At 40.1% G+C, this 23,856-nt stretch overlaps 2 protein-coding genes across 7 annotated transcripts in view; both read right to left on the bottom strand.

The window, feature by feature from the left end:
* The window catches only part of fam172a (family with sequence similarity 172 member A), a 134,762-nt gene extending 117,340 nt beyond the window's left edge, over nucleotides 1–17,422 (bottom strand). The window contains exons 1-6 of one of the 6 annotated variants that reach the window (XM_048983055.1): nucleotides 17,290–17,422; nucleotides 16,121–16,246; nucleotides 14,969–15,070; nucleotides 12,739–12,839; nucleotides 4,212–4,277; nucleotides 3,132–3,323 (exon numbers count right to left, since the gene is read on the bottom strand). In XM_048983055.1, coding sequence (XP_048839012.1) covers nucleotides 3,132–3,323; nucleotides 4,212–4,277; nucleotides 12,739–12,839; nucleotides 14,969–15,070; nucleotides 16,121–16,211 — 552 coding nt within the window. In that variant the 5' untranslated portion in view covers nucleotides 16,212–16,246; nucleotides 17,290–17,422. The other 5 variants (XM_048983064.1, XM_048983088.1, XM_048983072.1 and 2 more) reach the window with 5 other exon arrangements.
* A 2,383-nt stretch (nucleotides 17,423–19,805) lies between these two features.
* Nucleotides 19,806–23,856, bottom strand: part of kiaa0825 (KIAA0825 ortholog) — a 105,873-nt gene continuing 101,822 nt past the window's right edge. Inside the window, exon 20 of the mRNA XM_048982925.1 lies at nucleotides 19,806–21,333. Coding sequence (XP_048838882.1) covers nucleotides 21,237–21,333 — 97 coding nt within the window. The 3' untranslated portion in view covers nucleotides 19,806–21,236. The remainder of the gene's footprint in view (nucleotides 21,334–23,856) is intronic.

Here is a 23,856-nt window from a genome sequence, read left to right as displayed (position 1 = left end):
ACCTCTCCCCCAGCCTTGCTGCTCAGTCTTTAGGCCTGAGGATGTACTACAATTTTCCCTGCAGTCCCCTGACAAGCTGAAGAAAGCCAGTAGGCTGCGGAGCGAAACACCTCTTCAGTGCATACATAGCTTTGTATGTGAGTTCTGAGGGTCTGCAAGCACTGAGTGCCTCCTGGGGAGGCAGACCCCGCTGCCCTGTCCTTCCCACAACAGGCTGCAATGCTCTCCTCAGGAAATAGCTGAGCGCACCACAACCTTGCCCACCGCAAACTAGCAAGCACCAGCTCCCAGCTCCATAGGGGGGCAACTCTGGGATCATGTCCAAGTGTTTTAAGAAGTCGAATGCATGCCGATATCTGGAAGAAGTCATAATCACAAACCCAGCAACACGATCCTGCCAACATGAGCCCAGCCCAGGGCTGGGACTCCACTTAGAGTATAAAAAGATCAGAGCCTCTGGCAGCGGTCGGCCAGCTGAATCGCAGGGGAGAGCACAGGCATTTACCAGAGAGCAGCAAAGGGGTGAAAACACCAGCCAATCAGAAGCAGAGAGCACCAGAACATAGCCAAGAACCGCCACAAAGTTCTGAGTATAACGGACGAGAATATAAGGGGGGGAGGGCTGAGATTGTTCTGCTTGTGTGTATGTATATATTTATACACAGATATGTGTGTGTGTGTGTGTGTGTCTGTTTTAGTTTGTTAACATGGTATACAGATGTAGCAGTCACTAATATTACACAAGTAATATTCAACAATGTATTAAAGCAAGGCATGTGTCATGTACTTCAATCAAAAGCACAATCATGACAGCAATATAACCACCATCCCTGACCGCAATCAGGCAGAGTGCATGTGGAGACCATAAAGACAAATCATGAGACTCTGGCCTGCCAATGAACAGGACAAGTGCATCAAAAATTTGTAAATCAAATACCAAACGGCAAGTAAACAACCTAACAGACTATGATCACTTTATGGTTGCAGTCTACCAGTCTAAGCTTTCCCTAATAAATCTTACAAAATATTTGAGGAACTAAGATGAACTGAGACAATATACAGACTTGCTATACAGTACTTTAAAAAGTATCCTTAGACTTTAGCAATTCATATAAACATTGCAGCTGTAACTGGTCCTACTCTGCCTCATGCCACGTGGTGAGACCGACTAATAAAAGGGCCCAAAAATGTCCATATGATTATAGTAATCTCTCTGTGTTGTGTTGCACATTTCACTGGTGATGTGTGGGTGCAGGGGGAGAGAAGAGCCACTTCACCGCTGCTCTTGGACATTCGCCGTAGTCCATTTATTACTCTTCCCACAAACTAGACAATGCTGAGAGGAAATGATGCAGGCAGAGAATATGAGAGAGGAGAGCGGTACAGTGGGAAATGTAGTTTCTGCATCAGATAATAATCAATCCAATAATTAAACACTAAATACGCTATATATTTTGTATAATTATACTAATATCAAAACCAAGCCTGTTACACAACCAACTACTTTATATATTCTTGCAAAATTGGAAGATATTATTTTAACTTATTCCAATAAACTACCATATATATATATAGACAGTAACACAGAAGAAGGAGCACAATACTATCCATCCATCCATTTTCCAAACCGCTTATCCTACTGGGTCGCGGGGGGTCCAGAGCCTATCCCGGAAGCAATAGGCACGAGGCAGGGAACAACCCAGGATGGGGGGCCAGCCCATTGCAGGGCACACTCACACACCATTCACTCACACATGCACACCTATGGGCAATTTAGCAACTCCAATTAGCATCAGCATGTTTTTGGACTGTGGGGGGAAACTGGAGTACCCGGAGGAAACCCCACGACGACACGAGAACATGCAAACTCCACACAACATATGACCCAGGCGGAGACTTGAACTTGGGTCCCAGAGGATGGATGAAGAGAGAGAGATTTTTATTTTTATTTATATATATATATATATATATATATATATATATATATATATATATATATATATATATATATATATATATATATATATATATATATATATATACACACACACACACACATGTGAAGAAGAATATGACATTCACACATAACTAGGCCCAGAAAGTCAGGTACTTTTCGAGAAACCCATCCATCCATTTTCTACACCCACTTGTCCTAAGCAGGGTCACACAAGGCTGCCATGTAATGACCAAATTCTGCTGTTATTCCAGCTAAACTTCTAGGCTATATCCAATTTCCCATGGCATTATACCAAAAACAACCAGACAACATAATATTCTAATGACGAATCTCTTAAAAATATAGTGAAATATTAAAGTTCGTTAAAGGGGCATGACAGAATCGGAGTCACGCTGTGTGCAAAGTTAAGCCTAAATTCTGATCAGTCTTTAAGGGTATTGTTTGGGTCAAAGAATCCGTTTCCCGTCATGGGAGCTGACCTTGGGACTGATCCACTTTGGCTGTGCTTCAGCATACTATCAAAGCATTCAGCTTTGAGGACAGCATACAGAACGGAATACTTGATAAAAAGAGAGTGTATTTTTTTTTTTTGCCAGCTTCCAGCACAACACCGTCAGATGGTATCCGTGGCTGAGTAAACGGTCACAGGACCTAAGCCACCACACCAACAGCCCCCTAAGGTTAAGCTCCCATGAAACTATAAGCAAATGGCAAATGCTTCCTCGGAGCCCACAACAGGCCTACCGCTACCTTCACCCTGGAACAATGTAACCAGCAGAGACATCTGGAAGCCCCACGCTCAGGCAATGACAAGTCAAGGATCTCACTGAGAACACGGCAGACAGAGAGAGCGGCGCAGAGCACATGTCCTCAGCACGCTAATGGAGCACCATCACTGACACACTTAGCACCACCCGGCAACTGCCAAACAAACTCAAGATCAGACAGGCGTTTGCCTGTTCCCGCTGCCACCCAGCAGGTAGAGAAGGGGATCCTACCGGGCAACATGTAAATCCTCAGAAGCTAAAAGCAGAGCCATAACTGCCTCAGTGAGTGTGTCACGACAAACAAGGTCACAGCTTTCACATGACAGTTGCAGGAAGTGCGCGTATGGGATCGGTCTGATACAGCATGCCACACCCACCGCAGGGATGGCCCAGCATAGCAGTCCTACCTCTGCAGCTCTGGTGATGAAAGGTATCTGCGATCCGCTGTTCATGTCCTCATTGATGATGAGCCTGCGAGCCCACTGCCCGGCCCGGACCACGCCTCTTCCCTGGATTAGCACCAGTAGCTTGTCTGGATTGTTCAAGGCATCCTTGCTCAAGTAGATGAAGCTCTTTGGTTCATCCTCAGATGCATCCACCTAAGGGGGGTGGGGGATTGACAACATATTATTCATGGAAATGTATTTTGAAAAACTATTCCTCAAACTAAAACTACTACTACAACACACACATACACACACAGACAAACACACACACACACCTCAGCTTATGTCTCTCGTATTTATTTAAAATTTTATATACATTCAAAAATGTATTTTCAGAAATTCCAGTACTTTATCATTTTATTCAATTATTCAGTCACTTTTATCCACATCTAATCATCTTTAACCACCTTCGAATCTTCAGTGAGATTCACACTTTCAATGCAACGCTGGGTGGCTTTACCCCCTACTGCTCCATGAACTTAATCCACACTAAGAGATATGAAACTTTCTTAAACCATTTTAATCTGCTTAAAATCGGTGGTCAAAAGTTCAGTGCCATGCAAGTGGATGGTGCACCCCACCCCATTAGACAAAAGAAAATATTAAGAATTTATCTGGACAAAGTCAAGCATTTATGGTCCGTTCCTCACAGCAAAATGTATTATACAGAACAGAACCATGAATGTTTAAAAGGAAAAATATTTTTAGAGCATCGCACCAAGATAAAAACATGTCTTCCAAGAAAAAAAAAGAAACATCTCAGATCAATATAAGGATATTGAGAATGAGGCTGTGAGCAACTGCTGACTGGAGAAGTAGTATCTCTGTCCATATTTAAATGCAAAACAGATTTAAGAACAGCCTTTCTTACTCTGAAATCACATGTTACAATAGATTCCTTGCTGAAAAGAGATTTTCACAATAAGACGGCCTCATTTTAATGAGAATGAGTCGAGCACTGTATTTATACCATTAATACTCAAGTTAATATACAAAAACACAAATCAAAAGGAAAATGCCTCTTCTCTTATAAGTACTCACCGGGAGGATCTCTCTAGTCATGTTGCATTTTTTCTCTAGCAATTCATAAACATGCTGTGTGATTATCTGGAAAAAAACAGGAACGGAAAACAGACAGTAATAACACACAGAACGATAAAACCGGCTTCTCACAGCACAATTCGCACGGACACAAACCATCCAGCCAGCCTGTGAATATTAAAACACACACAATCCCATCAGTCTCATAGTGTGCAATGTATGTGCATTCAGCCTCCAGACAATGTGTGAGATAATTGGGACTGTCATGAATTCTCCTGTTCTAAGTACAGTGAAGAGCAGGGGAATTGTCAACTCAAGGAAAAGAAAAAAAACCCTGAGTACAAGCTGAGAGCTGACGTACGGTATGTTTATCCTCAAAGCTACATTGCGGGAAACATGTATACTGTGTAATTTTACCCTCAGGCCAAAAGTTTCATGGTTCAATGACATCAACAACTTTCTTCTTTCCCTTGCCAGAAGAAAGTATACGGGTTGGAGGCGCCTTAAGATAGATGCACAGTCAATTCTTAAAGACAAGAGCAACTGTGCATATGAAAGGCAGGGGTCCTTTTTTATGACACCCTTGTAATATGGCTTACACATGCCCTCTAAGCCTTCCGACGGTTGTGTGTTCACATACACGCGTCGGTCATCTAACATGAATCCTCTGATCCTTTGCCGCTCCACAGGGAAAAGGATTCGTTACTTGGGAAAGTGCATAATGTCCAGATACATACTGGTGTCTAAATGCTTCGCTGGGATTTTATTACGCACAGTGCTGCAGGACAGTCAATAAAACCTCCGGTTGGGGTTATATTCTCATTCATCTCCATGTTTAGAGTTTTGCAATTTTTACATCTGCTTCCCACCCGAATGGCGCACCAAGTTGATGGCCTACTCAATATGGACGTTTGAGTGATATGAAAGTCAGCAACACACACTGCCCAGCACACAGCCCCCTTAAATCAGGCTTGCCAGGCTAACTCTACACTTTGAGCTCTCTAAGGTGAGAACCTGAGGACCTATAAGATAGCATAAAATGCCCCAGGTGTCTGCTGCGAACAAAGTTCAATACTACTCCAAAAAAAGTGTCACATGGGGAAAAAAAGTGTGTAAAACTGTTTAAGAGTCAGCTGACATTTCCATGCCCTAAAACCCTTAAATAAAAAGATCATGTTTTATTTGATTAAATATATAAATCCATTAACAAAAAAATGGGAAAAAACTGTGATATTCACCACACCTAGGAAAAAGTGGGGGGGGGGAGAGAATAGAACAAATTAAATGGTGGATTGGAGAATTTGACCTGCAGTGAAAAGTGCAAGCAATGCTTTAAATATATATTCCATTTACCCTCACCTAATTCACTAAATGTCAACCATCCCGATGAAGACTAAATGATTCTGGAACACAATATGTTTGTGTAATGATATCAATAAGCCTCGCAGGAAATTTCATTTGCACTACATTATTTGTTCAGTGCCTCAGGTGGCTGGAAAATCATCAGATATGGGGAGGAAAGAGGACAGGGGGGTGTGGATGTGAAGAGAATGGGGGAGGGAAGATTAGCTCGCGTATCTGGACTTGTCACTCAGGAGCAACACTTAAAAGTCTTTGTTCTGGATGGCATAGACACAGCCATATAACTGCGTAGAGAAGCAGAAGAACAAGTGCCTGGCATGTGAGGGAGCTTCACAGCTGGATGCAGCCACAGCCAGGTGAAGGCCATAGAAGCGCCCCCATGTGGCATGCAACTCACAGACCACATCATTTAGGTCACGGTTCATACTGATTGCAGGGTAACTCCAAATCTGAGAGCCCTTCTGGCCAGGATCAGCTGGATGGCTGGCTGCCAGCAAAGCGCTCTATCAGGAGAAACACGAAGGACACCAACGTCCTGAATGTTCAGATCACTTACAGCACAATTTCCCTGCTATCGGGAACACACAAGGCCGATTTATATTCTTTCCATTACACTGGGAACCTAAATGCAGAAAATGTTCAGTGGCCGCAGCGCTAACTAACTCACAGCGTGGCTTCGAAATGCCACTCTAGACAGCAATATGAAAAAATTAAATGGAATGATGCTTTTTTTTTTGCACAAGTACAAGCACATCTACAATGGAATACCTCATCACATATCCCATCTTGCTCTCTGTTGAGACATACGGATACACACAGTTGAGAGCTAAGCTTGGAGTCCGAGAGCAGGGTCAAGCCATTTTAGTGAGCTACCTGGAGTATTACGGGAGACACGGGCCATGCTCAAGAGCCCAACAGAGACATGAATATTCTGTAGAGGACAGGACTCGAACTGGCGACCTTCCGATCAAAGGCCAAAGCAATGCACAAGTGAGTCAGATAATACTCTGCAAGTATACAACTGTCAGGGAGTGACCTTAGGTACCAAGTTCTGCTGGGCTGAGTTTCAATGAGTGACCAGTAACAAAAGCAAGATCGTACTGGAACAAGGACTATACAAAACACTGCTAGAACCTAACATCAGAAATGCCATTCAAGTAAACAACACCAAGAGAATCTAGCAGGAAGTCTATGTGCAAAATTAAACAGAGCACCCAGCCGTGCCAAGCGAATAAACACAATCTAGATTTAAAACAACAGCAAAAATACTTGCCCATTTCCTGGACCTACCTTAACTCAAGCACTGAATTTTTAATTCTCATAATATATGGTCAGCTACGGATGCATATAGGCCTATAGGGGCACTGTAATCAGACATTTTCTGGCAGACTGACCACCCTGGGTCCCCTTTGACAACGTAATTGGGCCTGTGTACTTGAGACCATTTACTTGAATTATAGTATGTGGTGTTTAACAGTGCAGAATGTGACATCAAAACACCCAAGTTAAAAGTGGTTTCTGGTATAGATGAGCCCCTGAATGGAAGAGGTAAACCTTCATGGTTTATTATTGTTTCTGAAGCAAATAATGGGAATGGGCAAGAATTGTATACATTACATTAAAGAACCCTGTTAGTGTGAAAATACGTTACAAACAAAAATAATTCAAAATATTTACACAAACATAATGTTAAGTTAAAGGAAAAAAAGTGTTTCACACAAACCCAAATGTCATACAGGAGGTAATACGTGAATGACAAAACTTTAAAAAAAAAAAAAAATCAGTGCAGTTCAAACTTATTTCAACAACAGGATCTGGAAGAACACCTGGCCTCTGGGAGTATCTGCAACTGACAGCTGCTAGAACATACAGGTATGTAGAATAAGCATGGTCTAGGTCTTGCTAGCTGCAGTTTACACCACAGCATGGGTAGGGGCTAAACTTTAGGCTGGGCTCAGACATCACCACAGGGGAAAGACATGATAAGTAACCAGGCCTGGCTATAACTGTACAATATCACAACTTGCATGTCATGCTGTTTATAAACTGTCCTTGCAAAAAAAAAAAAAAAAAAACATGATAAGACCACCACCAAAAAAAGAGGCAGATGTCCACACTATGCATGCAATTAGCCCAGATCAATACTGCTGGGTTTGGTCTGTTTGACCGCTCTCGAAATGATAAGGAAATCATCTGCAGGGCACTAGCCTTGACCCCCAGGCAGCCAGCCTAAACAGTGCTGATTAATTAGCGCCCGCCTTATCGGCTCCAGGGTCCCAGCCAGTCCGAAACCAACTTTATCAGGTGGGTGGCAATCAATACTGTCAGCCGTTGTCGTCTCCCACAGTTTTCAAACAGGCAGAGCGGTGTGGGGCGAGTCTATCAGCGCACACTTTTTTAAAAGCCACTTAGCTTGAAAAGAATGAGCGGCCGTGACATCAAAGCTGTTTATATAATGAAAGTGAGAGGCTCTAGACCATAACAATGACAGCGCCAAGAAAAGAATTACATTTTTTAAACCGGCAGAAAATCCCCACACAAATAGCAGCATGGTAAAGCAAAAAGGGATAAGAAGAATGATTATTTTAAGGGCAGCCTGTGTAACAGAGAGCCACAATTATTTTACCGCAACCTCTAGTTTAATATCTGGGGTTTGGAGCAACAAAGTTTATGCGCTGGTCAAATTCCCACAAGTTTTTATGTCACTCCTTTATCTGTGGCAAGTTTGTTTCCGGTGCAGTGATGAAAATCCTAGGTCACCTAGATGAACACTTGGAAAGCAATACTTCATGACCACATTGGGTGTTTCCTATGGAGCAGGCAAAGGGGTCACCCAGCCTTAAAACCATACTTTGCTTTTTTTCTAACTACAAACATAATAATGTCTAAAACATCTACTAAATCAAGGAGAAAGCAAATTTTGTTACAGTCAGTCCCTAGGTCATGATCCGTTCTCCATGTCAGTCTTTAAGTCAAATGTATAGGTAAGTCAGAAAAATTACAGTACATAACAACAATAATAATAATACTACTACTACTACTAATAATAAATACAGTAATAAAAGTACCTACATATGGTACTGTACTGTACCCCAAGCTGACGAACTGCTGAAGCCGTGCAATGTTTTCAGGAGCGTTACAAAGTAGCGCGCACATTTGTCATTACATACCATAGTATATAACACCATTTTAATATAGCAGGCTAAACAGCCATTTCGTTCTTAAGTACAAGTTGTCCATAAGTCGGATATTCTTAACCCAGGGACTACCTGTACTTACAAAGTCAAAGAAAATTAATTTGGAGAATACAGATTACAATTTTATGCTATTTGCGCCACTTGTTATTTTGTGTCCAGTTCATAACATCAGGGTAGATCCAAAGCTATTGCCTTATTCTGCTACTTTTCCTTGTCATATGCAAATTCTCTATACGCACATGGATATAAGACAAAAAGTTTAATGAATGTAAAGTGTAGTGTGTTCTTTACCTTCAGTATAAAGCCCTAGATTAGCCAAGCTGTACTGATTCATCACACTGGTCTGTTAACTATCAACAACAGCAGGGGGTCCATGCAGGGGGTACTGAATTTATACAGAATGAGTTGTGCAACTTTTCCTCACATGGCCAGGAATAAAAATATATGAGATGTAACAGGATGATGCAAAAAAGGAAAAAAAAAATCAAAGATGACTACAACTTTGACTGCATGTCCCCAGACTAATTCTAACTGTATAAAACGATGAACTGCAATATCAGGATGAAGAAAAAAAAAAATTCATCAACATACAGCCATCTGGCCAGTTCTTACTTCATTAGAATATTCTCTCCGTGGTTGTCATTCCACAGATGAAAAAAAGGAGAGAAAATCCCCGTTTATTAACAGCTCAATATACTTTAGTAGGGATAACAGGAACCACTTGCCACCTATCTGGAAAGACTGTCACTTACATTAATAATGACAGTTTCTCAGAGCCTGTGCAGCATACGTACCACCCTTATGATCTAACCAATCAGAGATTGCTAATATCACCCATACACACCATATAGATTGACAGCAATACCCTTCTAACAGATGAATGCAAGCTCACATATAGGACGTATACAGGTAAATAAACACACTGCTGGACACATATAAAGCACCTCCTGTGTACGCACTCTCCAGGAGAAAAGGACAATGCAGAACCATTAAGTGTCGACCGGTGTGAATCCTTCAACAGCTCTCATTCGCGTCACAAGGTATTCCCGGACCCCAGCTAACAGCAACTACATCAGATATTAACAAGAAGAAAATGAAGATTACCTGACTGAGCACAATGCCGGCATTTCTATTCCACTTGGGTATACCAGCACCCTCAGGGTATATGTGCAGATTGCATTTTAGCCCAGATGCGTACTTTTAACGTTGCATTATTTAATCATCTCTCAGGCTGTGATCAGAATGCTATTGTCATATAATTGTTTTAGTGATATTACTTGACGGCTAAATAGTACACCATTTAACGTACTCAACTGTAAAGTAAAACTCAAGATGACAATGACAGGCAAAGCAAGATGTTTAAAAATGGACCTCTCCAGCCTAATTGGTTGCCTTTGGATAAGCATCAATATTTCATTTAATTAATTGAACAAGCAACATACCAACACTAAATACACTTCAAAAAGACGACAAGATTTTCATTTTCAATAACAGCAGTATTGTTTTTTTTCCTCGTTAAAATGCTTTTCATAAGTTTAAAAATATTAACAATCCTCTGGGCACCAAGTATCAAATAGCAAGCCAACCCCTTTCTTCAACTAGGGTTGCAGGCAGAATTAACAAAACCACATATTATGGAAACAAGCCCACCTGTGCACCCTCTGCTCAGAATTCCTATGGTAAACTGGCTAGCCAAGAAAAATTCTATTTAGAAAGAGTGCTTAGTATAACTGCTCTCACTTTCATTTACGTCATAGCACAGAATCAGCAGTTAAATTAGTAACACTAAACCCAACAACTCCTCCTTTTTAAAAATCCAGAAAGCACTCATATACTCAAATAATTCAAATCCTAAACAGTCTTTCAGAACAGCTCATATTCCAAATCCACACTTATATTAGCATCATAGTTCAGGAGCAGAGTGCGTGCTACGTAAATAAAATGGGATTGTAAATGTCATCAAACAACCACTTCATTGGACTGCCACCAACATATTTAAATATGAATTACACATATATGCATGCAATGCATGTATGAACATATATAGACAAATATAATTACTTTTTTTTTTACTTAATTACAACTATAATTCTTAATAACAATTCTTTATTTTTAGACTTATGCTTGCAGAAAACACTTCCTCACCAACTTCGCCAACATTGGCATCAATGTTGGAAACAACGTCGAAATGACCCATGCAGACTGTGTTAATACACGTGATGTGGACAACTGGTGCCAAAAAGGCCCTGACAATGTAATTGCCTTCAGCTAGCAGTGTGGGTCCCTACCTCTTCTGAAAAGCCAATGAGAAGAGAGAACAAACGCATCGTCCTCACCACGAGGATCATTACCAGCCAGATCTGAAAGGGCACACTTCATTGCTAGTGAAGCTGTCCTCTGTGTTCATAATTCTGTTTCACAACTTCAAGCATGTCCATGTTAAAAACATAATAATGAAAACAACCATATTCCAAATTATTCAAAGTATGTGGACATTCTTTAAAAACTCATGCATTGTTCTTTGTTTTTAGGAATCCTTTGTAGCCTTCATTTCTGCACACATTCCCCATGCACTCTTTTGAGTGCTGTTGTGTGTTACATCAATGAAGCTTTAACAAAAGGCAAACCATGCTGCATTCCACAGGAAAGTCTTTTTCATGGTATTATGTGGTTTAACTACAAAGAAAGAAAACCACATAACCATTATCTGTTGCTTCATTGAAGTTACAAAAATAAACCATTATATACTGCCTGTTCAACAAAAAAATCCACCAGTTTAACAATAACTTTTAGCTGCTGAAATATTACATGTATTTTCCCTCTTTCTCCATTTCCCCATTTTTATTTAAGAAACTTCTTTTCTGAATTTAGCAGGAATTGTATTTTGTGCATTGCCAAGGTGCTATTTCTCCAAAGACATACCTAGATCCAAAATAATGCATATATGTATATTATACAAAAGAATCAATCTTTCCTTTGAACTTCAAAGAATAAACAAAACAATTAAAGCAGATAGCAATGAATGAGATTACCACTTAATGCATATTGCATGCAATGAGACAGCGGGTACGTATTTCACGCTAAGTACAGGGTGGTCAGGAGAGACTTGTTTTAGCGTTCTTTACAATCCTGCACGGTTTAAGTGGTTGTGTACTCAATAAAGGGACTGGTCCTCCAATAATTTTATATGACTGATCCCTGCTTAGAACACACATGTTCAGCACTTTGACCATGATGGTGGCAGCAGAATTAATGGCTGGTAAACCGTGACGGTGTAAACGGCATATCCAGGACACTGCCATAAATCACTGCAAAGCAGGCCCACTCATATGAAAGGAAATACTACCAAGCCAAAATCTGCAGTGGAAATGTAAAAAAAAACAATTCAAGGAGGTGTCTGGGAACACGAATGCTCTTGGGTAAGTAATACCCATTGCTGCTCGTGCACTTTAAGCGAGCTGATCTCATTGGGACCCCTCCAATAGGCCGCAGTGAGGCCCTGGCAAAAGGGCTGCTTCTCAGCCCTCAAATTCACACATTAGCACTGCCGACCTGTCAGCCTCATTGCTATAGAAAGTGCCCCATTTAACAAGGCTGACATCACTGACTTGGAGGGGGAAAAGGGGGTTCAAGTATTAGGCTATTTATTCATTGACGCAAGACTGGATTACAAAGAAAGTGTGCATATGTAAGTATATGTCCATGCTGCAATTGTGATACCCTTGTCAGTGAGTGCATTTCATAACAGCTTACAATTCAATTATGTTAAAAAATTTAGACTTATATAAAAAATTCAGTTTATCTGTTACTACAATGCTATTATTTGGCATCATTTAAAAATGCATTTGTTTATTTCCCATCATTTTATCAAAATACTTAAATAACATATAAATATACACAAACACAAAATAAGTACTAATATACAAAGTATGCAAAACTTCATTCAAAGGAAAATTTGAGCTCGATACCTCGCCTAGGGCCTCATATCGCTTTTGGTTCCACCGGTGCAAGTCCTCCCGGTAATTGAACACAAATGGTTCTCCAGTCTTTATGTGCCTCAGCTGTCCCTCTAGAGAGAGCAGGGGGAAAAATGAAACATTATTTTTTCCACAATTTTTTTCCCCAAAATTATTTCCCCACATTACACTGTACAGGGAGTAATGGCTTAAGACAATAGCAACTTCAATAAAACCATTCTGAATTGGAAAAGGGAGTCTTTGGTAGAGTCATACTACTACCCTGAAAGGTCACCAAACTGTGTAAAGAACTTTCACAATTTCAGGTTCTTTTTTTTTTTTTTAAATAAACACTAAACGAGCTTCTGCCTCCCAAAAGACAACATTCAAACTGGATTTAACCTTCAGTTAAATTTAGTTCAGTGAATGTGCATCTTTTTCTTTTATGCAATTAAATGTGTTTGGCTCACATCCCCCATCTGGCAGGTACACAGCCTGGGGACGCCGAGCCCGCTTCCAGTCACGGCTCCCCTGTCCTTTGGGGACAACTGGCAGACACAGCCCAGACAGCTGGCCCGACGCTTCACCACACTCCGCCCTGTACCCCAATGCACCTGAGATCTAGGGCAACCCAGCCCAAACCACCACTATCATCTCTCCCTCTTTGGTGGCATAGCCTCTGAGACTCAGCCAATCAGATTCACCCACACTGGGCACAAAGAGCTCATCAAATTCCATCGTTCCGGGTCATACAATAAAGCCATAAACTGGAGAAAACCTGACACCTCTCAAGGACTGCTTAGGCAAATGAGGAAGTGGATTTCAGAAAAGGGGAAAAGAACACATCATAATTAGTGTATTTCGTCTTTTAAGTACTATTAAAATGAATACAATTGACTATTTACAGCAAGGCTCAAAATAGAGCGGCAGTTTTCATTTCAGTTGCATTTCTGAGGTTTTAGGGCTGAGATGCAATACAATTATCCATTATTTTTGCTGATTTTTTTATTTGTAAGTTAGATAAGAATGCATTGAAATAAAAGAAAGCAATTTCAGAGTTTATTATATTTTCAACCAAAGCGCAACTGCGATTCATATTTTCAGATATATTAAAAATTAGCCCAATTTATTGCTCCTTTGACAATGTATAACAAAACCCAAAACAGTGTTAAATTTAATTGCAACCTATATGATTATAAACACAAACATAAAAAACAACGTGCATAGTTAACCCAAATAGCTCAAGGGACTAAGCTCAATTATCTTGGAAAAAGTGAAAACATCTTTGAAGATAAAGGATTGTTTAAACCTTTCAAAATGAGCCACTTACATGTGATAACCACGCAATAAATCTTCAGTTGCTCACTCAATAAAAATTACACTATTTGCTTATATCATTAGTCTTTCAACAACATGTAATGTTAAAAGCTTGTTCATTCCTCGGAGATAGAGTGAAATAGGTTTGAAAAGGCAACTGAACAAAAGTAGCTAAAAGAAATCAATTATGCATTCATGGATGGGAGAAATGAAATCTTCTAAACAGCAGTGCCTAACAGAAGGAAGACAGGATTATAATGAAACAGAACATGCATTGAAAGTTCAGCTCCATCGCCTTCACAACACAGCCTCTCCAAGGAATATGCTTTCCCAACTTTTTCTTTTTTTCTGGATAATTAGCATGCTGTTCTAATTTCTTTAGCTTAATTAGGTGTACATAACCTTGGATTTCCAGTAATGAAGAAGCTGAGGGCTAACGTGATGAAGCCGTCAGCTTTATGATAAAAATAAAATGCCTGCAAGAAACAAAAGAAAGTGTTTGCATGTTTCACTATCTTAAAGTATTAAATATTACTAACTTTTACTCAGGACTTCATAAAAAAAAGAGCTTTCATCCAAGTGTTTTAGGAGACACCAAATTCAAAAACTTTATGATGCCCACACATACACACACATCTGTGTGTGTGTACGTTTGTATAAAAACCAAAGCCCTGTAATATATTCGGGACATGAAACCAGAAAAGGCCTGGAGGAGTCAGAAGGAAGTTTATGCAAATCTTCGATCAGCATCTATGGAAGCATGAACAGGTTACTGACAGCCCATGGCAGATACACAGTACCATAATCTGAGAGAGAGTCTGAAGTCTCCCTGACACAATTATGATTGATCTGACAGAAACTATCATCACATGATAATGCCCATTTCACACAGTCAAAAGAAAGCGCCATTCAGAGTGATACTTACGGTCATTGAAGGCATACTCAAATTCTTCTAGGGTCTTGGGAAAAATAAGAGGAGGTTCATCTTTCTTCATGAGCTCATCTAAATCTATTCTAGACAGCAAATCTGTACAAGGGGAGAGAAGTGAGGGAAAATGCAATCAATAATGCTTGATAATGCTTTTTGCTCGCAGGAAACGAAGGAGAGCAAAACCACAATCATTTTCAAATTTATTTGCACTCATACAGCTCATATCCAAACTTGACCTTATACTTTCAGCTCCAGCAAATAAGTTCATAACAAATTGAAATACATCCATTGTTAAAGTAGGTTGTTCTTCTGGACAAGGCATTCCACATTAATAAGGAGAGAAAAGCATAAATATGAAAGGTAAATAGTGACAAAAATGTGCAGCATGCCATCTGAGGGCTGCACAGTGACTGTGATTGAGTGAGACCTGGACACAGATCGCAGTGTCCATCTGCCTGGAAAAAGAAACACTGCCACCTTCAATAAGATGAATGAAGATCTTGACAGGCCGCAGGCGCATCTTTGTACACCGCAGTCAGAACTGGTCACCATCTACGTCTACACTAAGCAGGAATGGCACTATAATGATGAGGGGACCAGAAATGAAGCACTAGGATGCACACAACCGAGAGGCACCCCATGCCTGCCTGCGACTCACTGTCTTTTGCTGGGGTTGGATATTACAACTTCTGCAAATACCTTTTGCTTCCCAGTCTATTTCAGGACAGTCTGTATAAAATATAGTTTGTAATAATATGCTAATATTTCACCAATTTATTTTTTGTCACTCAATACAGCTTTTAACATATTACATGCATTTATGTGTGTGTGTTTATATAATTTTATCAGTATATAATAGCCTCATCTAGAGTTAATGAGTTCCATAACTATATGCTGATTGAGTCAATTTATCCATGATTCATTACAAATTAACCCATCCAAACAGAAATATATGTTATGCATAATTTTGAATAGTGCAATATTGTGCTTTTACAGAACTCAGACAGGAGATATGCATTTTATAACACCATTTGTGAATAATGCACCAATTAAAATTATAAAGACCAAAAGTGCAAAATTGTTAGGCAGACTGAAAACTGTTAAAATGTATTTAAATTATTTTAAAATTACTTATAGATTGTTTACCTTTGAGTGCTGTCGTTTTTTCTTGACCCCCCGGCTGTGCCATGGTTATCCACAATATGAGTATTATATAACCATAAGCGTTCACAACCATTGATTTTCCGCCCTGTTCAATCACTGCACGTTAGCCTAAATAGTTACACACAGAAAAGATCGTTGCTGCTAAATATTCGCCCATTCTGCAATAACTCCATGCAAAAAAAAAAAAAAAAAAAACGTTTTTAAAAATATCACAGAGGTTTTAAACATATTCATTTTAGTGGCCTCACATGTGGTCATGTAAATTCCAATAAAGTAAGAGAGCAGCCACACAAAAGACATAGAATTACAGTGATTGTTTCCTAATTCACAAGATGCATCGTACATAATCACTCCTCAAACTAAGAACAGGTAGGATATAAGCGGCTCATTAAAAAAATAAATGAGTAGGACATCCTTATCATATATGAGCACTTACCCGCCAATAAACTATACTAGATCAGCTGCTTAACGAGTCCCATTGTCACAGCGATACAGTTGCCAATAACTTAGGGAAAGACAATAAACCAGTAGCAAATAACCGCTACGACCTATTAAACAACGACTGTTCAGTTATTAGGAATGTTATCAACATTCATTTAGTTACCACATGGTATTTTGACAGTAACGATACTTAGCATCACTTGTATTTAAAGGGGGTTAAATGTTTATTTTTCGTAGCACTCCCTAGTACTAAAATTCAAGTAGAACAAAAAAATATGTATCTGCTGGGCGGTAAGTGAAACTAACATGCGTAAGCAATTTTTGATCAAAAAAATATATAAACAACTCAGCACATTATTAGCGTATTAGCTAAGACACTATAGAAAGCTGCTATGAGCAACATGTGCAACACAACCATGTATATGCTGTTAACGATGACATGAGTCAGCTTAGGTTACAGATACGACTAAAGGGAGCAGCCATAAGTAACTACAACTCGTTACTTTGCTGTACTAAATAACAATTTACCTAGCCAAGTAGTTAGCCACTTCGGTTATAAAGAAAGTAAAGCGGGTAATATCACTTGACAAATGCCATTTCCGCGAGCGACGCGTTCGCGTATACACTGCACGCGCGCGCACAGCGCGTGGCTATTCTTTAGACAGCCTCGCGTGTGATTATGGGCATGCACGCTTATTTAATTCACGTACCATTGCAATCTGAAAGAGTAAAGAACATAAACATCCGGAACCCTCAGCTTCCTTTAAAAAAAAAGAAAGAAAAAAGTGAAAAACAGGAAGGAACGATGATACGGAAGCGGAAGCTGCGGACTCTGCAGACATGGCCGACTGCACCGAACGTTTAAAAAGACAGCGCCACTCTCTGAACTAAAAAACAACTGGTTTGAAATTACGTCTGTAATTGAAAATAATGAATATTATTACTATCATTAATAGTCATACTGGCAATAAAACGTTTTAATGAGTGGAAACAAGTAAAGGAATAGCCGTTTTTACATGTAACAGTTTATTGGTATTACATATTGTAAATGCTGCTTTCCACATAACATCATCTTTGGGAAAGAGCAATAGAATGGTGGAGGGGTAGCCTCCTAGACAGACTTTAACATCTTAATGCAACACAACAATAACATACGACAGAATCTGACACAGGACAGCAAGTAAACTACAAACCATCAGCAAAAATTAAAGGAACTGTGAAGTAAAGCTAAAAAATGCAAACAGTAGGTTTGGCATTATACATGCTGCAAAGCATGCTGGGACTGATAGCAACTTCCATGGTACAAAGCATTATATACACAACACTTTATTAGGTATCCTTATGTAATACCAGGTAGGACTCCCTGTTGTCTCCAAAACCACTGCAAAGATGCATTTTTGCATAACACTGTTACACTGAGCTTTTATTTATACACTTTTTTTTGTTTATCATACCATTATCTGTAAACACAAGTACATGGAAACCCCAAGAGAGTGGCTGTTTTGAAGATGGTGGAAGCACCATGTCTGGTACCAACAATCATCATGTTTAAAGGCACATGTCTTAGCTGTTCTAATGTTTACCCACTCAGTAACTGGACCTCTTGATATTCAGTTTCAGATACATGATTTGCTGTTTGGAGGAGCAGGAATCACGCTTTGTGTTTACAAGCAGGTAAACCTAAGAACGGACCACTAAGTATGTTTGTGTGTGTTTCTAACTTGAGTATAATAGATGTATTGATAATAAAATCCATCCATCCATCCTATTTCCACCACTTATCCAGTGTTGGGGGCAGCAGTCTAAGCAGGGATGCCTAGACCGCGTTCTCACCAGCCACCTCCACTTGCTCCACCAACACGTTTCCAGGCCAGCTGAGAGATCTCCAGCGTGTCCTGGGTCTACCCCGGAGACTCTTCTCAGTTGGACATGCCCAAAACACCTCCCCATGGAGCTGTCCAGGAAGCATCCTAGACAGATGCCCAACCACTTCAACTGGCTCCTTTCAATGCGGAGGAGCAACAACAACAACAAATTTATTTTTGTATAGCTCGTTATCACAACATTACATTGTCTCAAAGCACTTTACAGCATCCCCACCCAAAGCCCCCAGTGAGCAAACCAGAGGTGACAGTGGCAAGGAAAAACTCCCTAGAAGGAAGAAACCTTGGGAGGGACCAGACTCAAAGGGGGAGCAACTCTACTATGAGCCCCTCCCGAATGTCTGAGCTCCTCATACTTTCTCTACGGCTGAGCCCAGCCATCCCGCACTTGAAGCTCATTTCAGCTGCTTGAATCTGTGATCTCATTCTCAGCCACTACCCAGAGCTCATGACCAGAGTTGAGGGTAGGAACATAGATAGACCGGTAAATTGAGAGCTTTACCTTCTGGCTCAACCAAAACAGAATGATACAGCATCCACATTACTGCCTGTCGATGTCCTGCTCCCTTTTTCCCTCACAAGACCCCAAGATACTTAAAGTCGTCCTCTTGAGGCAGTAAGTCATCCCCTGTCAGGAAAGGGCAATCCACCCTTTTCCAGTTGAGAACCATAGCTTCAGACTTGGAAGTGTTGATACTCATCCTGGCTACTTCTCACTCAGCTGCAAGATGCTATCCTGAGGCCCCCCACCTGGGCAATGTAAACTCCAACACACTGGTACCGAATCGGGTGGCTATAAGTAGTCCTCTCCAGCAGTTTGGTTCCTGAGTCTGAGCCGTGCATTAGGGATGGGTGATATAACCTAAAATTATTATCACCGTATAATATCACAGTTTTAATTTTTAACAAGTTTTAACGGTAGGAGTAGCATGTCTTGTCCCTTTATGTAATTCTTTTTAAAAAAGTTGGCTGACATGAGATTTTCAATTCATGAGTCTCCACACACATGAACTCGCATTTGCATATATGTAAGTTTTATTACCTTGCAAACAGTCTGTAGGGTTTGCAAACTGCCTCATCACTTTTGATGTAGCTAATTTTAGGTTTATAATGGAATAATATAAATTTGCCATAAGATTTCTTGAGTGAGTGTGAGAGTCAAAAAGCGTCTTGCCAGATGTATACCTAATTGTCTGATAGCCAATAACATAAAATCTGTTTATTTTGAATTTGTTCATTTTTCTATCGCGACTTGGCATCAACGCGTGTTTAACAGAAAATTCACAGAACGTAGATAAACCAGCTACATATACTATATAAGGACAAGTACAATCAGAATACCATTGAAGCTTTGAAAAGAAATGCTTTATTTTTTATAAATATGCTGTTGTATAATTAGGCTGTTGACTTCTCGCGGTGTTAATGGTATAGTATTGTGGTGGACAATCACACTGGTAATGGCTATGACACCAGTGTACCACTTACCGTGCATCAAGGTGAGCCCAACTATATCTAGTTGGTATCTCTCTACCTCCCACACCAGTTCAGGCTCCTTTCCCATCAGAGAGGTTGTATTCCATGTACCTAAAGCCAGTTTAGGTAGCTGACGATCGGTCCGCCGAGGCCCCTGCCTTCAACGGCCATCCGTTCTACATTGCATTCGACCTCACCGGCTCCCTCTGCAGGTGGTGGGCCCACAGGAGGACGAACCCGTGTTATTCCTTCGAGCTAATGCTCGTCCAGGCCCGATGAGTGGAGGTAATTTGGAGAGAGAATTTAAGTGAATACTGGCATCCCATCCACGTTGTACCCCAGCCTTGTGGCACCTGGGATAGGCTCCAAGCCCCTTGTGACTGGCTAGGATGAGGGTTTAGAAAATGGATGGATATAATTTAAATGAACTGTTGGGTTACTACCATACATGTCATCTCCAAGTGGTTACAGCTTACACACAAAGTTAGAAAGTGTGTGCATTTATGGTACGCACTATGAACCTAAATAAGTCCCACACAAAAGAATTAGTTTCTTTTGAACATATATTACTTCTATCAGCTTCACTTCTATTACCTTCACTTTTCTTGTATTAGTTTCATCATACAGCAAACGCACCTACTAATAGCTAAACACATATTTGTAGTACCTAAGATCTTAATGAAATTAAATTTTGTTTCTTATTTGATATTGTACTCGTTTCCTTGAACTACATTCAGTGGTTGATTGATAACAATAAAACAGAAATATAATTAAACTGAGAATGAGTAATATCTTACATCTGATTTTTGAAAAGAAGATTTGCATTATACAAAACATACCGAGCATAAAGTGGAAAATGTTCTTTCAGCATTGTTTGGTTTCAATAGAGTTTAGGAACAGTGAAAGCTAAAAAAAAAAAAAAAAAAATGATAACAATAATATACAATGCCAGATGGGGGAAAACTGTCATAAACGCATATCTGAAACTAAACATGCAATTACAGTTGTAATTTTTTCAGACAAAGACAATAAACAGAAAAATCCACAATTTTGAAACATAAAAAAATGAGTCTAAAAAGATCTTTATGCTTCTGCTGCTGTAACAGATAATCAAAGAATTTTTATATCCTTCTCCCTTGTTGTTTGTCATTGTGCTGCTCAAGTAAAAATGCTGAAAAAGTCTGTTTTATGAAAGACTAACCACTGAACAAGCCATTTCAGTCAAGCATGTTTTTAATTGTAAATGTTTGCTTCTGCTGGGCAGGACAGCTTGTGTGCTCAAGTACGACACAAGAGAAGTCCTACGATCCCAGGCTGGTTTTGAAATAAACATTTTGCAAGTGATCCACCAGAGTTTTCTCTTCATCTTCAAGAGCAGCCTCCTCCTGCATTTCCCACCTGAAATGTGAAGACAGATCTGCATTAGCATCACCAATTTGCTACCCTAATACTATAATATATAGTCTGCCACACTCTTCAAAAAAAAAAACCCACAGTTTTGAGGATGTGCAAGAACTACAACAGTTAGAGTTTCCAAAAATATGCCACCACATGCAAGAAATGCTTATTAAATACATTATTAAATGTTGAAAATGATTTCCAGTCGTTTTCTTTGCACTGTTATAAATAAGATAATTATATGATGTTATATTATGTTCAGGGGCGGCATGGTGGTGCAGTGGTTAGCACTGTTGCCTCACATCTCTGGAACCTGGGTTCGAGTCTCCGCCTGAGTCACATGTGTGTGGAGTTTGCATGTTCTCCCCATGTTGTCGTGGGGTTTCCTCCGGGTACTCCGGTTTCCCCCCACAGTCCAAAAACATGCTGAGGCTAATTAGACTTATTAAATTACCTGTAGGTGTGCCTGTGAGAGTGAATGGTGTGTGAGCGTGCCCAGCGATGGGCTGGCCCCCCATCCTGGGTTGTTCCCTGCCTCGTGCCCATTGCTTCCGGGATAGGCTCCGAACCCCCCGTGACCCAGTAGGATAAGCGGTTTGGAAAATGGATGGATAGATATTATTTTCATTCCACTGTATTATTTATTTCATTTTCATTTCATTTTAGATAAATAATAATTTTAATAAGTACAAAGACAATCGCAACACTTATGCTTTACTTTCCTTAAAAGAGATTTCAAAAAATGTTACTTTTAACACCTGAGCCCCAGCCTCAGGACACATACAGCCTTTAGTTATAAGGATGTTAGATCAGTTTTTAATTAAAGGGAAAAAAGAAACAATGACTGGTAACCGAACAAACATGGGGTCCACATATAAGCAGTGTAATTATTTTTATGAATGCAAATACCGGGCTGCCAACTGTCCCACACTGACCATAAGACACCCACGATTCAGAAGATAAGCTTGTAATTTCTCCTGAAAGTTTTACAGTTCTATTCAACTGTTATATTACCGGGGGGTTAGCCTAATATCCAGAAAGGAGTATCCTATTCAAATAACATGTTCTTTCCAAAGCTGCTTGTCATCCAGTCATTACTGTTGAATATCCATGTCTACCTTCAGCGATTCTTACCATTTTCTCATTGGATTTCCTGGAAGCAACAAAAGCTGACTGGCCTGCTATGCTTACTGTCCCTCCCCATTGACTACAGGTATATTTTCCGCGCCGGACACATGTGCATGAGAAAGAGACAGCATTTCAAACAACCCTGAGCAATTTTTATTGTGTTTGACCTGTATTACAAGCAGAAACACTACATTACACATGTAAATTCTGATTTGTTGTGTGTTGTATCATGTGCGTTTTAAAATCTCTTGGTCTGTAATGCCTAGATGGCTTATTTGCTTTGCATAGATGCACATTTACTTTTTTGTAGTTCATGCTGAATTTACTTGTTCTCCTTTGTGTGTGTTTTGTATCTAATATGCTTAGTTTTGCTAACTGGATTAAAATTAGTCATCTAACGTATTCAGCAAACTACATAACTGGTATGTAGCAGGCAATGTTGCTCTGTCACACATATTGTCACACCCAAAATACTGCCTTATACCGAGATGTCCCAAGCCTACCCTCCATCCACACAGAAGAACATTATGTTTCATACATGGTACTACTCAGCATATATGATTATGACTCCTGTCATAAATAATTCATTTAGGTATGACACATGAACAACACATTTATTGGCCATACATGCATAGTATATCTTGATATAATATGACCATATATCCATCCATCCATTTTCCAAACCGTTTATCCTACTTGGCGCGGGGGGTTCGGAGCCTATCCTGGAAGCAACGGGCACGAGGCAGGGAACAACCCAGGATGGGGGGCCAGCCCATCGCAGGGCACACTCACACACCATTCACTCACACATGCACACCTACGGGCAATTTTAGCAAGTCCAATTAGCCTCAGCATGTTTTTGGACTGTGGGGGGTAACTGGAGTACCCAGAGGAAACCCCACAACGACATGGGGAGAACATGCAAACTCCGCACACATGTGACCCAGGCGGAGACTCAAACCTGGGTCCCAGAGGTGTGAGGCAACAGTGCTAACCACTGCACCACCATGCCCATATATGATCAGCGTGAAACAAGTAATGTATGTATATACATATGTATTCTTACTACTTCACATGTTTTTTCACATGGGAATATGCAGAGTTTTGGGTTAAACCAGGCACATTTCCAACATTAAGCATCCCCACCCCACCCCCACCTTACTTTAAATCTTACTCAACATATTACTCAAAGTTGACAGCCCTTCAAACTGCAAATATATTGGGTCTTGCTGTGTCTCAGACTTACACCATTGTGCATTGCAATAGTGAGTTAAGCAGTAAGTACAAGATGGGCATAAAGTTTCTGGTAGACGAATACCATCATGGACCACAAGCCGATCCACCAAGAAGATCCTCCAGGTAGATCAGCAGTAGGAGACGCAGAGACCAAAGTTA

The sequence above is a fragment of the Brienomyrus brachyistius genome, chromosome 2 (genome assembly GCF_023856365.1).
Source record: "Brienomyrus brachyistius isolate T26 chromosome 2, BBRACH_0.4, whole genome shotgun sequence".
Taxonomy (NCBI): domain Eukaryota; kingdom Metazoa; phylum Chordata; class Actinopteri; order Osteoglossiformes; family Mormyridae; genus Brienomyrus; species Brienomyrus brachyistius.
Note: the sequence above shows the minus strand (reverse complement) of the source record. Positions and strands in the feature narration are given on the sequence as shown.